We start from the raw sequence: 15,617 nt of genomic DNA, 5'->3' as shown, positions 1-15,617 counted from the left end.
GGTGTGAAAATCAGGCCCCAAAATGGTGGCCAGGTGGTGGTATCCATGGCAACCACCATGGCCACAGCCATGTAACAGCCCCGCCCACCCTGTGGGGTGGCAGCCAGTGAGTATCACTGAGTTCCTGCAGCATGGGGAAGGGGCGTGGCCTGTTATTGCTCCGGTGTGGCCAATGAGAGCAAGAGTTCCCAGCATGCTCCTCTGCAGTGCGACCCATAAGCTCCCGGCATGCACTGCTCTGGCATGGCCCATGGGCTCCCAGCATGCACTGTTCTGGCGAGGCTCTGGGGTCCCAGCATGCACTGCTCCAGTGTGGCCCATGGGCTCCCAGCATGCATTGCTCCGCCATGTCCCATGGGCTCCCAGCATGCACTGCTCCAGCACGGCCCTGGGCTCCCAGGATGCACTGATCTGGTGTGGCTCTGGGCTCCCAGCATGCCCTGCTCGGTGCCATCCCACAGCTGCCCCCCACCCCTCATGGGACCCTGGCCCCTTCCCCCTGCCCCGTCACGGCTGCATCATCCGCAGCTCGGAGGAGGTGGTGGAGCCCAGCGAGCGGTTGCTCCGGCGCGCGCTGCCGGAGCCCATCGAGTCTTCGGCCATGGCGGCCTCCAGCCAGCGGGCGCGGCTGCTGCCCCGCAGCCCCTCCTGGAAGCGGCGGCCCAGGAAGGCGTAGAGCAGGGGGTTGAGGAAGCAGCCCAGGCAGGTGAGGCTGAAGGCCAGGGAGGAGCCCACCTCGAAGGCTGCACGATTGCTCGGCGACCTGTGCAGGAAGTTGAAGATGTGGTAGGGCAGCCAGCAGAAGAAGAAACTCAACACCACGGCAGCTACCACCTTGGCCGTACGGTTGGGCCGGCGGCCCCGGTGCCTGGCCCGCAGCATCACGACCACGTGGCAGGCCGTGATGACCAGCAGCGGTGCCAGGAAGCCGGCCACGAACCGCACCACAATCAGGGCCTCCTGCCGTGCCATCCTCGTCACCTCGTCCCCGAAATTGTTGACGCAGAAGCAGCGCTCGCCCCGGCAGGTCACCTGCCGGAAGACCAGGTAGGGGGCCGAGAAAGCCCCGGCCAGCAGCCACGCCACGGCGGCCGCCCCCCAAGCCAAGCGCGGCATGCGGAACCGCTGGGCCCAGACAGGCCGGGCCACCAGTAGGCTACGATCAGCCGAGATGAGCGTCAGCTGGAAGACGCTGGCGAACATGCTGAGGAAGAGGAGGGAGTTGACGGCTTTGCAGAGGAAGTTGCCGAAGGCCCACTGATTGCCCGCGGCGGTCTTGGCGGCGTAGAAAGGCAGCAGCAGGGAGTAGAGCAGGTCAGCCAGCGCCAGGCTCAGGAACCAGATCGAGTTGACCGTCCGGCGTATGCGGAAGCAGGTGACCCAGATCACCAGCCCGTTGCCTACCATGCCCAGCAGGGAGGAGACCACGAAGATGGCCACCGAGATATGGGCGAGGACGTTGGAGGTGGGCGTGGTGCTGTTGTTGGCCATGGGTGAGGTGGTGTTGCTGGAAAGCTGAGGAGAAATGACCGCTTTAGCACGTGGCCCGGCCGGTGCCCCTCACTCCCAACTAGGACTGCCAGGCGTCCGGTTTTCTCCCTGCCTGCCCCAGTGCTGAACGGCTCCCGGAAGTGATCTCCATATCCGGCTCCTCGGCGCAGGGGCTGCCACAGGGGCTCTGCACACTGCCCCTGCCCCGAACGCCGGCTCTGCAGCTCCCATTGGCCGGGAACTGTGGCCAATGGGATCTGCGGGGGTGGTGCCTGCAGGAAACGCAGCCAGTGGGATCTGCGGGGGCAGTGCCTGCAGGAACCACGTCCAACGGGAGCTGTGGGGGAGGTGCCTGTGGGAGTGGGCAGTACACACCGCACAGAGCCGCCTGGCCGCCCCTGCGCCTAGGAGCCGGACATGGCGGCCTCTTCCCGGAGCAGCGCGGAGCCGGGGCAGGCAGGGAGCCTGGCTTAGCCTAGCTGCGCTGCCTGAGGTAAGTGCTGCCCGGTCGGATCCCACACCCCAAACTCCTGCCCCAGGTGGGAACCCCATCCTGCACCCTAACTCCCTCCTGCAACCTGAACCCCTCCGCCCCACAGCCCTGAGCCCCCTCCTGCACCCTAACTCCCTCCTGAAACCTGCACCCCCTCCCCACACGCCATCCCCAGCCCTGAGCCCCCTCCTGCACCCTAACTCCCTCCTGAAACCTGCACCCCCTCCCCACACGCCATCCCCAGCCCTGAGCCCCCTCCCACACCCTAACTCCCTCCTGGGGCCCGCATTCCCTCCCGCATACCTTCCCACACCCCAACCCCAGCCCTGAGCCCTGGCCCGCACCCTGCACCCCCTCCCTCTGCCCCAGCCCAGAGTCCCCTCCCGAACCTCAAACCCCTCATCCCCGGCCCCCCCTAGAGCCCACACCCCCAGCTGGAGCCCGCAGCACAACCCCCTGCCCCAACCAAGTGAAAGTGCGGGAGGGTGGGGGAGAGCAAGTGATGGAGGGAGGGGGGAATGGAGTGTGTGGGGGTGGGGCCTCGGGGAAGGGGAGGGGCAGGGGACAGGACTAGTGTGTTCTGTTTTGTGCAGTCAGAAAGTTGGCAACACTACTACTGACACGCAACCCCTTCTATCCCCCCACCTCTGCCAGTGCCCCCCACTCCTGACCTGCAGCCCCTCCTATCCCCCCACCTCTGCCAGTGCCCCCCACTCCCGACCTGCAGCCCCTCCTATCCCCTCACCTCTGCCAGTGCCCCCCACTCCCGACCTGCATCCCCTCCTATCCTCCCCACCTCTGCCAGTGCCCCCCACTCCCGACCTGCAGCCCCTCCTATCCTCCCCACCTCTGCCAGTGCCCCCCACTCCCGACCTGCAGCCCCTCCTATCCTCCCCACCTCTGCCAGTGCTCCCAACTCCCGACACGCAACCCCTCCTATCCCAGCCCCCTCCTCCCCCAGCTGTGTGGGTGCCACTCACTCCCGACCCGCAGCCCCTGCTATTCCGCCCCCCCAGACAGCCCCGGGACCTCTTGTCTCAGCAGATCTCTGTTCCTGTGGCACACAGAGCCAGTCCCCTGGGGAGCGGGGACACACTAACCCCGGGTTTGTGCTACACGGCTCTGTCCTTTGGAGAGCCACGCAGCCCCTCCTGAGCCACGGCTACGGGGGGTCTCCCAACTCTTCCTCCCCCCCAGCTTCAGAAGCATCGACCCCGACTTGTGCTGGAGGAAACTGAGGTGAAAGGACTTTCTGGAGGTCACACGGAGAGTCAGAGACAGAGCCGGGGAGAGAACCCAGGAGTCCTGGCTCTCGGCCCCCCCTGCTCTAACCACCAGCCCCCACTCCCCTCCCGGAGCGGGGGAGAGAACCCAGGAGTCCTGGCTCTTCCGCCATACCCCGTTATACAGTATCTTGGTCCATTCACCCCCTGAGCCAATTGGGCTGGTCTCTAGCTGCCCTGTGGGTATTTGCCTGATTTCAGTCATTCCCAGATCCCCGGCCAGCAGGGACCCCTGTGGCCGTCTAGCCTGACCCCCTGATAGCCCAGGCCAGAGGCTGCCCCACAAACCATCTCCGGAGCTGTTCTTTTAGGAAACCCCCCAGTCTGAACTGAAAATCTGCCGGGGATGGAGGATCCCCCAGGGCCCTGATGCATGGTCCCAATGATTAATGGTCCCACCCCAGTAAAAACCGACCAGCCCCGATCAACTCTCTGCTCCCTGCGTAGGGACGGACGGACGGACGGGGATCACGGCGCCCCGGAGCGTGTCCTGGGCTCAGCTCAAGAGCTGGAGCTTCTGGTATCGCTCGCTCGGAGACAGGGCTTTGAACCCTTGAATCGTCCTCGGGGCTCTGCTCTGACCCCTCCCCGACTGACTCTGTGCCCCAGGGCCAGACCCAGGGCTCGGCAGCGTCACCCCCGGGTCAGCTCCAGAGGGAAAATTCCTTCCCTGCTCCTCCTCGAGATCCCAGGACGGCGTTAGCCCCAGTCCAGCCGATTCTCCGTTCCGAAATCGCCACCCACCAGGGGAGAGCCCCCAGCTGACGGTTGTGGTTCCTCGCCGCGGGCGGGGACTTGCGGACGTGTTAAAACGCCTGGCGTTTGCCCGTGCACTCTGGGTCCCTGCCCCGGCCCCCTCGGGATTTCCTGATTTCTGGGCCCTCTGCTGACATTAGCTGGAAGGGTTTGATGTTCCCGGTAACTAGCGCAGGGCACGACCTGATCCCCACAGGACCCCACTGGAGACCCCCGCCCACTTAAGGAGGAGTCCCTGGTTACAGGTACGCTCCAATGCCCTCATGCTTCACCTGACCCACAGGCTGGCTTGGGGGCCTGACTCCTCTGGGCGTGCCCAGTGCTGGGGCAGCAGCCTGCTGAGAGGGACCCAGGAGTCCTGGCTGCTGCCCCCTATGCACACCCCCACTCCAGTGTTAGAAAAGGTGGGGCCGGGACTCAGGACTCCTGGGTTCTCTCCCTGGCTCTGGGAGGGGAGTGGGGTCTAGTGGTTAGAGGGGGAGGGCTGGGAGCCAGGACTCCTGGGTTCTATCCCCAGCACTGGGAGGAGAGTGGGGGCTAGTGGTTAGAGGGGGAGGGACTCCTGGGTTCTCCCCCTGGTTCTGGGAGGGGAGTGGGGTCTAGTGGCTTAGAGCAGGGGGGCTGGGAGCCAGGACTCCTGGGTTCTATCCCCAGCACTGGGAGGGGAGTGGGGTCTAGTGGTTAGAGGGGGAGGGCTGGGAGCCAGGACTCCTGGGTTCTATCCCCAGCACTGGGAGGAGAGTGGGGGCTAGTGGTTAGAGGGGGAGGGACTCCTGGGTTCTCCCCCTGGTTCTGGGAGGGGAGTGGGACTCTGGGTTCCATTCTTTGGCTGGACAGTGGGGCTGGTCTCTGGGTTCTCTCTGTCTGGGCTGCCTGGAGGGATGGAGATGTGGGCTCCCCCCATCTCTGGTGCTGGTAGACGGCTGTCCCTGCTGCATAGCCGGCTCCTGCAATCTGTCAAATCAAGGCTTGGACTTACCTGCCCCCAGCTCCTGGTGGGGAAGGGGGACGCCATGGGCCCGGGAGCTGTGGTTGGAGGTAGACCAGAGCTTGTTCCTCTCAGCGCTGTCTGCAGTCCTGGGTCTGTGCAGGCTGTGCAGAAGGTAGGAAGTTGAGTAAAGCCGGGCCACTGGCAGGAAGCGATTAGATGCGCCCCTTCTGGGGGGGAGTGTGGTCCCCGCCCCGGGAGAGCAGAGCAAGGCAGGGCTGGGAGCGGGAGAGCTCAGGTGCGGAGGATGGGGGGAGGGCTCAGCATAGGCAGTCCCAGGCTGGTGTCTCCTGAAGGGGGCTGGATGGGGGTAGGGGTGATGGGCACCTGGGGGGCTGGATCTCCTGGGTCTCCTACGTCCTCCGCAGGTGTAGAGGTCTCTGACGGACGAGGAACCAGGATGCTGGGGGAAAAGGAGAGCAGCATGCGCCTCTAGGGGCTGGTGCACAGGGCGGATAACAGCTACACTAGCGCTGCCAGCAAATGGAGCTACTCCTTTAGCTCCTCATAGGGGATAATGGCTATACTGGTGCCGCTGGTTTGGGGGCAGGGATGGTCTCCTGCAATGCATCTGTGCAGCGCCTGGCGCAGTGGGGCCCCGATCCTGAGCAGGGGCCCAACTGCAACACAAGTGCCTCCAGACGGCCATGGCTGGGCCTGGCAGCGCCTTGTGGCCTTGGCCTGGATTTCCCTTGACGAAGCGTCTTAATTGATGCTGCGTCGTTGTGTCTCTTCTGGCGCCGCGTAGCGCCGGGGGCTTGTGGCTGAGGCGCCTGGGACTCAGGACTCCTGGGTTCTGTTCCCGGCTCTGCCGCAGACTCCCTGTGAGAAACCGGCCATGTTACTGCCATCCCCCCCGCCTCGGTTTCCCCATCTGTGCAAGCAGCTCACGGTGTATATTTCACAGTAAGGTGCCACCTAGAGATCTGGTCTGAGCTCAGGGCCCTGTTGTGCCAGGCGCTGCAGAGACAGTCCCTGCCCAGAGAGCGCCCAGTCTCAATAGGCAAAGGCTGGAAGGGGAAACCGAGGCAGCAAGAGGGGAAGAGACTTAGCCAAGGTCACACAATAGGTTGGTGGTAGAGGTGGGGAGAGAACCCAGGAGTCCTGGTTCCCAGGCCCCCAGCCCTAACCACTAGACCCCACTCCCCTCCCAGAGCCAGGGAGAGAACCCAGGAGTTCTGGCTCCCAGCCCTATGTCCTTACTCACTAGATCACATTGCTTGTCTAGCTAAATTTCCCATCAGCCCTTTCTTATCCACAAAGCCAGGCCTGAGCCCCTCTCCGGCGCCAACACAGGGATCCCACCTGCGGCTGCCACCTACACCAGCCGTGGTAACAATGATTCTCCTGGCCTAAGGCTGCCGGGATGGGCATCGGCCTTTGAGCTGCTAGCAGGGCATTAACCCTTCAGGTGCTGCAGAGAGGCCAGGTCTTAGCAGCCTCCGCCGCATTTTGTTCTTGTGCAGCAAGATAATTATCTGACCGTGTTCTCATGCGTCTCGAGCTGGGGTTTTGATTTCAACACCGTGTTTCCTGTTTTTCAGGAGTCCACCTCTACTGGAGGGCATCCAGGAGCTTACACCTCCACCCCAAAATTGAGGGCTGGGGGCCCGTCAAGGGCAAACACTGATGGGGAACAGAATCGGGGCCAGACCCCAGCTGGGGTCAATCGGCCTTAGCTCCATTGGAGTTAATGGGGCCAGACCTCCAGCTGGGATCCTAGAATCGTAGAAGCTTAGGGTTGGAAGAGACCTGAGGAGGTTTCTAGTCCAACCTCCTGCTCAAAGCAGGACCAACACCAACAAAATCATCCCAGCCAGGGCTTTGTCAAGCCAGGCCTTAAAACCTCTAAGGATGGAGATTCCTCCCAGTTCCCTTGGCCTCTCCTCATAAATCATGTGCTCCAGCCCCTTAATCATTTTCGTTGCCCTCCGCTGGACTCTTTCCAATTTTTCCACAGCCTTATTGTAGTGTGGGGCCCAAAACTGGACACAGTGCTACAGATGAGGCCTCACCAATGTCGAATAGAGGGGAATGATCACGTCCCTCGATCTGCTGGCAATGCTCCTACTAATGCAGCCCAATATGCCATTAGCCTTCTTGGCAACAATGACACACTGCTGACTCATATCCTACTTCTCGTCCACTGTAACCCCTAGGTCCTTTTCTGCAGAACTGCTGCCTAGCCACTCGGTTCCTACTCTGTAACAGTGAACGGGATTCTTCCGTCCTAAGTGCAGGACTCTGCACGTGTCCTTGTTGAACCTCATCAGGTTTCTTTTGGCCCAAACCTCTAATTTGTCTACGTCCCTCTGGACCAGGGCCGGTGCAAGGAAGTTTCACACTCTAGGCGAAACTTCCACCTTGTGACCCCCGCCGCCAGCCCTAAGGTGCCCAACCAAACAGCTGATTGGCGCTGCAAGCCTGGGAGGCGGGAGAAGTGGCGCGGCGACCCCGCGCGCTTGGGGAGGGGGCGTAGGAACGATGTAAACAAAAAGTTGGGGGCACTGCTTTTTGGCACCCCGAAATCTTGGTGCCCTAGCAACCACCTAGTTTGCCTAAAGGGTAGCACCGGCCCTGCTCTGGACCCTATCCCTACCCTCCAGTGTATCTCCTCCCAGTTTAGTGTCATCTGCAAACTTGCTGAGGGTGCAGTCCACGCCATCCTCCAGATCATTAATGAAGATGTCAATCGGCCGGAGTTCCACTGGAGTCAGTGGGGCCAGCCCCCCAGCTGGGATCAATCGGCTGTAACAGCACTGAATTTACATCAATTGGGGATCTGGCCCGATAGACTTTAAATCTGAATGTAGAGGGGGAGCCCAGGGCTCGGCTAGCAGGGGCCTGCGGGTTAGGATTGTGGGGCACCGACAGAGCTGGGGTGTGAGGGGAGCCAGTGCTCTAGGCGCAGGATGAAGCCCCCTGCCCTGGCCTAGAACAGACTCAGGTGCAGAAAGTTCCCTGGAGGCGGGGGCCTGAAATCTGTCTGTCAGTTCTTATCTCTCGTGCCTCGATCAGAGCAGAAACCTCAAGGCTGCTCTGGAGAAGCGGCCTCTGATACTCTGCGAGGCGAGGCGGGAGGTTTCTCAGTCGCTCACGATGATCGACAGATACCGAGCTGTAGAGCCGGTGAAGCTGATCATGCTGATAGCTATGGCTTCCTTTCTGAGGTGTTTGCTGGGGCACCAGGGCGCCGGGTATGACCTGCCTGCTCGGAGCCGGCGGGGCTGACGTGTGTGGTGCTGCCAATTTCATCTCGCGGTGCGCCGGTGGGACGGCCCAGAGGTGGGGCAAACCGGGGCCAGGTGGGGTGATGGAGACGCTCTCTAGGGGCCCGAACGCGCGGGAGATTGCCCCCCGTGCCTGGCTTTGCCGTCAGCCCTCCTTGATGTTTCGGGGAAGTGGCTAGAGTCCTGGTCTGCCCATCACCGTGGCCTCTGGGGACCTCGCAGTTTTTAACACATTGATCCTAGCCACCCTCCCTGCCCCCCGTGGGGCTGTTATCCCCAAATTGGTGGTGGGGAAACTGCCCGAGGGACTGCATAGTGGGGGTTGGAACCCAGGTGTGCCAGGTCCCAGGCTGCCCCAGTCCTTCCTCTCGGCTGGATTTGGGGCCTGATACGAGCCTCATTGGGGCTTTATTAGGGGATGATCCCAAGGGACCATTCCAGCCTAGGAAGTGTTGAAGGACTTGTGGTAAAGGGGCTGGGTTGGGACCCCAGACAGCTGGGTTCAATTCCTAACCCTGACATTGAGTCGCTGGGCAACCTTGCGTCAGGTCCTCTCTGTGCCTCAGTTTCCCATCTGTAAAGTTGGGTGCAATCATCCTTCCCTATGTAGTATGTGCTTCAGGGCAGGGTGCGAGTCTGGCCTGCCTGGGGCTCCAAGCCTGGTCCAGGGGGGTTTGTGCAGTGCCCAGCGTGGTGGGGGCCCAGATGCCTCCGAGAGAGGAAAGTCCCCATGTCCCGTTCCCCACCCAGCTGGGGATCTGGCCCCACTGACACTAAAGGAAACATTTTCTTTAAATAGAGCAGGACGGGGACGTTAAGGCAGCGACTGACCCAGGCAAAAAATCGGACCCCCAAAGAAACAGAGCTAGACCCCTTTAAACACAGCTACAATCCTTTTATTAATGAGCCTTTAAACCCTTCCCCGGGAATTCCCGGCCCCCTTCCCATGGCGAGAGTTGAGTCTCTGAAACTATTTACATTGGGAAGGGCAGCTGCAGCCGCGCCAGCTGGGAGAACGATTCCGGGACGCCTCACTCGCGGCTCCAGGGCATGTGCTGAGCTGAGAGGTCAGGAAGGGGAATATTGCACAGTGAGGGGGCGTAATGGGGCCAGAGGTTTCAGGTAGCAGGGACACCAGGGTGGATGGGTCTGGGGGGGGGGGCAGGGAGAAGGCGGGATATTGGGCTGGATGGGCCCGTGGGGCTGATCCGGGATAGTCCCTATCGCCCCAGTGGGGCCGTGAGGAACTCATTGACCCCTCCGCTCTCTTAGCACCATCCCATCCTTCTCTGAGCTGTGCCACCGGGGCTGGTGGAAGGATGGGAAGCTGTGCTGGGACCCCATTATTGGGGTTAAATACCCAGCGGGCAAGTTGGTGGGGGGGTGGGGGGAAGTGCCCAAGCCCACCAAGCCATAAGGATGAGCCACCCATTGCCCCTCCCTTCCCATTGCTGTGCCCTGGCCACCGTGTCCACGACCCGTGTGCCGGCGGCCATCTTGTTGCGCCATCTTCCACAACCAGCCTCGTGTGTGCGTGTGTGTGTGTGGAGGGGGCATTGACTGTGAATCCCAATGCTGAGGCCTAGCAGGCTGTTAGAAGCCTGAGTTGCCTTTGGCGCCATGGCAACAGGACCCACCACCCTGTTGGCTGGAGACAAAATGGGTGGCCAAGAATAATGGCAAGATGGCTGCTGCATGTAGTCCTGTATTTGATTTGGAGCAGCCTTGGGACTTTTCCCCGGGGAATGAAGACCAAGCAGTGGCCACCTTCCCTAGACAGATGTCAACTGATGTGGCATAAAGAAACAAGATGGCTGCCCAGTGTTGGCAGATAACACAAACACTCGAAGGTGCATTGGCGTGGCAAAGCATGCACCTGGGTGAGGTGAAGAAGGGATAGGATCCACTCAAGCGAACAGAAAATGGCGGCCGTCACAGCCCTCCCCAGACTGGGGTCAAACTAGGCCATGTAGAAACAAGATGGCCGCCATGCACAGGCTGAAGAGAAGCCGGAATTTGCTGCGCTGCTATAAGAATATGGCCCGCGATATGGGAAGGCGACACGTGGGAATTTGTTCTGGAGGGCAGGGGTAGTATGGCTCTTCCCTCTCTGTGTTGTTTCCCCCCCACTTAAAAAACAAGCTGGCCACTGCAAGTAGGCAAAACTAGGCCACGGGCAACCAAGATAGCTGCCTCGTGCAGGCCAAAGGGAAGCCCGGATTTGTGGTGGTGCCATGAGAAGGGCTCCGTGGACACTTTGCGTGAAGGGGGCAACCACAAACGATGCCCCAGAGGGACATCAAGCCACGCTGCTTCCAGACCAAAATGGCTGCTGTGGGGAGGCCGAAGAGAAGGCCAGGTGTCGTGAGGACGGGGCTCTGCATGGAGATGCAACCTGGAGACTTAGCCCCGCCTGGTGATGCCAACAGGGCCAACCCGGCCTGACATCAAGAGCTGCTGCTCAACTAAGAAGATGGCTGCCGTGCATGGGCCGAAGCCTGGCTGGAGTTGAAGAAGTCAGGGGGAGGCTGGCCAGCGGAGCGGGAATGGGGGCGATGGGGGGGTGAATGGGTGGGGGGCATCTCGTGCCGTTTCCCCTCCTTGGTGCCCCCTTCACAGGAGCAAGGCGGACCCAAGCAAGACGAGCCAGGCCGAGGCGGTCAACCCCGCCGCGCCCCCCTTCCCGCCGCTCGGCAGCTTGACGCCCGGGTTGTTCCGCCGCTCGCCCTCCGTGGTGATGTGGCGGTCGTCCCGGATGAGGTCCTCGTGGTCGTCATGATCCTCGTGGTCGTCATGGTCCTCGTGGTCCGGAGGCAGGGGCGTGGGAGCGGCAGTGACCGTGGCGGCGGTGGCGAGCGTGGCGGTGGCGGTGACCATGGCGGTGGCGGTGGCATTGGCTGTGGCATTGGCGCCCGTGGCGTTGGCCCCTTGGCCGGGCATGACCTCCAGCCGGGGGATGTTGGGGGCGAAGAACGTCTTGTTGGTCAGGTCCCCGTTGCAGAGGTGGCCGGAGCAGCAGGAGCCCACCAGGTTGACGGCCGTGCTGCCCCTTGCCTCCTTGGTGCAGTCCTTGTTCTGCACGCAGCCCTTGATGGGGCGGCTCAGTGAGACGTTGCCTGTGGGAGACGGGACGGGGGACAGTCAGGGGAGGGCCGTGCTGCAGGGAGCGGGGTGGGGTCCCTCTCCTGGCCGTCGGTGCTGGCCCCGATGCACCACTAGGGGGTGCTGTGCTGTGTGAACCGGGTAGGGGCCCTCCCCGGGCTGTTGGTGCTGACCCCCAATGTGCCACTAGGGGGTGCTGTGCTGGGGGGGGGCCCTCCCCTGGCTGTCAATGCTGGCCCCGATACACCACTAGGGGGCGCTGTGCTGTGGGCCCTCCCCTGGCAGTCAGAGCTGGCCCCGATGCGCCACTAGGGGGCGCTATGCTGTGGGCCCTCCCCTGGCAGTCAGGGCTGGCCCTGATGCACCACTAGGGGGTGCTGTGCTGCACGAGAGGCTGCCTTTCCGGGAGTGCGGGGGATGCAAAGCCAGAGCACGATTTGCAAAGATCCGCCAGGCCCTTGGCCCCCCTGTCGGGGCGCGAACCCCGGTGTCCCGGCCAGCTTGCCATCATGGTGATTGCCGGCGGCTCCCCGAACCTCCCTGGCTCCCCGCGCTGGCCAAACAGCTGCCGCGCCTCGCCCCAGAGGGGGCTGTCTCTGAGTGTCCCGCCCGGGCCTCACCGACTTTCATGGTGACGTTGCCGTGGAAACAGCCCTGGTACCCGTCATAGCATTTCACCACCGTGGAGTTGCCGGGGGAGCAGGCCTCGTTGCCTTGGCAGCTGTAGCACTCCAGCCCGTTGGGCACTCGGGCGCTCTCGTTACCTGGCGAACAGACAAAGGGGGGGCAGTGAGAGAGGAGGAGGTGGGGGGCCGGCCCCTCCCCGCACCCCCCGGTGGGCACTTACTCATCGACTGTAGTGCCATGGCCCGGATGTCCAGCTGGGAGTTGCAGCGGCTGGTGTTGCAGTTGCGCACCTGGGAGAAGGCTAAGATGCCGTGCAGGTCCACGCCCTTGTCGTTGGTGCCCGTTCTGCCCAGGCCGCAGCCCTTCTCGCCCACCAGGAACTGCCCGTGGCCTGGGGAGACAGCCGGGGGGGTGAGCGAGTCGGGAGAGAACCCAGGCGTCCTGGCTCCCAGCTTCCCCCTACCCCACAGCTTTAACTCCCCTGCCAGACCTGGAGATGGAACCCAGCCGCCCCGCTCTAACCCACTAGGTCCTATGCCACTCCCAGAGCCAGGGAGAGAACCCAGGAGTCCAGGCTCCCAGCCCTCACCCCGAGGGCTCACTCACTCCATTTCACGGCCGCCACGGTTTCCATGCACACTTGGGCGTTGGCTGGACACGAGATCGTCTTCATCTTCTCCGGGCTGCAGCCGCCGTCGCTGCGCTCCACACAGCTGTGGCACTCCAGGGCGATGGCTCCTGCATGGGGGGGAAGGAATCTCTGTGAAACCCGGCGTGGCTGGCACACCCGTGGGGGGACCTGCCTGGGCCTGTCCCCGGAGGGGGGGGACCCCTAATCTCTCAAAGGTGGGTCACGTTTGTGCGTTTTCCCAGGTAATTTTGCACGGCTGTTTGCACGGCTCCTTCTCTTTGCACGGATTCTCACCTGCTTTTGCATGCAGATTTGCACCTTTCCCTCACCACTTTTGCACTTTTCCATGTGAATTGGCACGTTTCCCTGTGTAATTCCGTCTGTACAATTTTCACCTTTCCCTTGTAATGTTGCATGTCAAATGACACAGAGACGTGACAATCGACATGGGACCACGTGAAAGTGAATATGCAAATTTGCAAGGAAAGGTGAAAATTAGCATGTCAATTACTTGGAAACATGACACTTGACGTGTTAATTTTCACCTTTCCCTTGCAACTTTGCCTGTTAATTTTTATGTTGTCCCATGTAATTTTGCATGTCAATTTTCATGTCATCTTACATGCCAATTTTCACCTTTCCCACATAACTTGGCATGTCAATTTGGACCCTTTCCCAGGTTACACGTTTCCCCGTGTAATTTTACATCAATTGTCCCCTTTCCCCTTTCGTGGATTGTTCCCCAAACTCCTGCTTCATAAACATGCAAGTGGGTGTGTCCGCATTTAATGCCCCACGCATCTTCAGAGAAATTCGGTGGCACGTTTCCTCTCCTTTTTTGCACCAGTTTGAACGCACTAGAAGTGCACTCACTTTCCCACCTCTCTAGACCCCCCATCCCTGGCTCTGTAAATTTGAACGGCGAGTGGCCCATCTCCCCGCCCTCGCTGCGTTATTTCCACTGTACATTTGCAGAGATTTGCTGCCTTTCCCGTCCTCTTTGCACCGTTTTCTCCAGGCGTTCCCACGGACACTTGCACGGGGGTTTCCTTCTTCGCACCATTTGTCTGGGAACTTGCACTTGTGTTTGCACTTCTGTTTCTCACAAACACTTGCATGGGCGACAGATATCCCTCTTTGCCCCCTCCTCCGGTGGGTGGCTGTGTCAGCTCCAGGATGGGGGTGACCCCACCCCAGGGTGAGGCTGGCGTCCCTGGGAGGAGTTCTCCCAGTTGGCAATGTGCCCCAGACCCATTCCAGGTGGAGCAACCTGTCCCAGCATGCACGGCACCTCTGCCCCCCCCCCCCAATCCCATGGCACTAACGGCTTCCCCCTCCCATTCCAGCATGGAGAATGGAGTCAATACCCAGCCCCCAGACCTGGGGAAGGGGGGGGATCCTAGAGGGGAAAGGCCCTAGCCCCATTCCTTGCCCCCCTGAGCCAGCCAGTCCACTACTCTGGGACTGGATGGGAGCCGGCGCCCCCTAGACGGGAAAGGCCCCCTGCCCCATTCCCCACCAGCCAGCCCCCGGCCTGGGGCTGTATTATAATGCCATCACTCAGTCGTTCTCTCGAAGGAGCCGGGTTTCCCTGGCAGATGCAGCTGAGATAAAAACACCCCATCAATCTGCCCCGGGACCCAGATTCGTCCCCACTGGAGCAATGCCCCGTCCCGGCCCCCGGGTGTGCTCCCCGGCCCCGTACCTTGGAGGAGCAGTGCGGCCGCCAGCAGGAGGAGGGGACCGGCTCTCGGGGGGCGGGGGGCTCCCATGGCTGCGTCTGCCTGGACCAAGCGGGTTCTCTCGGCTCCCGGCAGCTTCCACGCGACTCCGGCTGCCAGCGCCAAGCTAAGACGATAAATAAGGGGAGGCAGATGGGGCGGGATGTCCCCGCCCCCCCTTGCACATCCCACCCTCCATGGCTTCGGTGCGGGGCCCCAGGCCGGCGATTATTCACGTTGCCGCCCCAGCACCAAGCCCCGGCGCGTCAGTACCAGGGCGGTGGCTGTCCCAGGAACCGGCCCGGCCGGTTGGGGGAGCTGGCAACGCCTTGGTGGGGCAGCTTCGACGCTGGGGGCTCAGCGCAGGGGGAGCAGGAGCCCGGGGAGGCCTCGGGGCGGATCGGGACTGGAGAGGCCCCCCAGCAATGGTGAGGTGAGTGTGCCCCCAACCAGCTCCCCGTGGCACGGTGCCCTGTGCCCAGTCCCCTGCCCCACTCCCTGTGGCCCAGCAGCCCCCGGTGAGCCCCCTAGCGTCACATTGGGGCCAGGACAGGGTCAGCAGGACACACTGACACATCGAGTTACCCCAGCCCATCCCCGTGCCCCGTATCGCTGCCTGAGGGCACTGAGGTCAGCACTGACTCAGCGCCTGGCCCCTGGCATGAGCTGGCATCAAGGGCCCAGCCTCGGCCCTGGCCCAGAGGAGACACAAAACACGCAGCCAACATAGGTGCTCATGTGTGTGGCAACCAGCCCCCTAGACATCAGGTATAGTGGTTAGAGTGAGGGGCTGGGAGCCAGGAGTCCTGGGTTCTCTGCCCTGCCCTGGGAGGGGAGTGGGGTCTAGTGGTTAGAGCGGGGGGCTGGGAGACAGAACTCCTGGGTTCTCTCCCTGGCTCTGGGAGGGGAGTGGGGTCTAGTGGTTAGAGCGGGGAACTGGGAGACAGGACTCCTGGGTTCTCTCCCTGGTCTGGGAGAGGAGTGGGGGCTGGTGGTTAAAGCAGTGGAGCTGGGAGACAGGACTCCTGGGTTCTCTGCCCCGCCCTGGGAGGGGAGTGGGGTCTGGTGGTTAGAGTGGGGGGCTGGGAGACAGGACTCTTGGGTTCTCTGCCCCGCCCTGGGAGGGGAGTGGGGTCTGGTGGTTAGAGTGGGGGGCTGGGAGACAGGACTCCTGGGTTCTCTGCCCTGCCCTGGGAGGGGAGTGGGGTCTAGTGGTTAGAGCGGGGGTGCTGGGAACCAGGACTCCTGGGTTTTCTGCCCCACCCTGGGATGGGAGTGGGGTCTAGTGGTTAGAG

The 15,617-nt window shown here is 62.1% G+C and overlaps 2 protein-coding genes across 2 annotated transcripts; both read right to left on the bottom strand.

Annotated features, from left to right (window-relative positions):
- Positions 1 to 507: 507 nt before the first annotated feature.
- LOC128827439 (prostaglandin D2 receptor 2-like) lies at positions 508 to 5,129 on the bottom strand. Its single transcript, XM_054011308.1, has 2 exons — positions 5,003 to 5,129; positions 508 to 1,515 (listed from the first exon to the last, which is right to left on the bottom strand). The coding sequence occupies exons 1-2, from the start codon at positions 5,036 to 5,038 to the stop codon at positions 508 to 510; spliced, it is 1,044 nt and encodes a 347-aa protein (XP_053867283.1). The 5' UTR covers positions 5,039 to 5,129.
- Positions 5,130 to 9,121: 3,992 nt separating this feature from the next.
- On the bottom strand, positions 9,122 to 14,486 carry LOC128827105 (ly6/PLAUR domain-containing protein 3-like). The gene is made up of 5 exons (XM_054010839.1): positions 14,307 to 14,486; positions 12,577 to 12,708; positions 12,191 to 12,361; positions 11,964 to 12,107; positions 9,122 to 11,357 (listed from the first exon to the last, which is right to left on the bottom strand). The coding sequence occupies exons 1-5, from the start codon at positions 14,371 to 14,373 to the stop codon at positions 10,855 to 10,857; spliced, it is 1,017 nt and encodes a 338-aa protein (XP_053866814.1). The 5' UTR covers positions 14,374 to 14,486; the 3' UTR covers positions 9,122 to 10,854.
- Between the last annotated feature and the right edge of the window lie 1,131 nt (positions 14,487 to 15,617).

The sequence above is a fragment of the Malaclemys terrapin genome, chromosome 21, assembly GCF_027887155.1.
Source record: "Malaclemys terrapin pileata isolate rMalTer1 chromosome 21, rMalTer1.hap1, whole genome shotgun sequence".
NCBI lineage: Eukaryota > Metazoa > Chordata > Testudines > Emydidae > Malaclemys > Malaclemys terrapin.
Note: the sequence above shows the minus strand (reverse complement) of the source record. Positions and strands in the feature narration are given on the sequence as shown.

Bases quoted from the DNA above. Each gene is read 5' to 3' on its own strand.
- LOC128827439 (XM_054011308.1), bottom strand. From the start codon at position 5,038: ATGGCGTCCCCCTTCCCCACCAGGAGCTGGGGGCAG. The intron at 1,516-5,002 runs GTAAGTCCAAGC...ATTTCTCCTCAG, and splicing joins CCACCAGGAGCTGGGGGCAG to CTTTCCAGCAACACCACCTC.
- LOC128827105 (XM_054010839.1), bottom strand. From the start codon at position 14,373: ATGGGAGCCCCCCGCCCCCCGAGAGCCGGTCCCCTCCTCCTGCTGGCG. The intron at 12,108-12,190 runs GTAAGTGCCCAC...TCTGTTCGCCAG, and splicing joins CATGGCACTACAGTCGATGA to GTAACGAGAGCGCCCGAGTG. The intron at 11,358-11,963 runs GTGAGGCCCGGG...CGTCTCCCACAG, and splicing joins CAACGTCACCATGAAAGTCG to GCAACGTCTCACTGAGCCGC.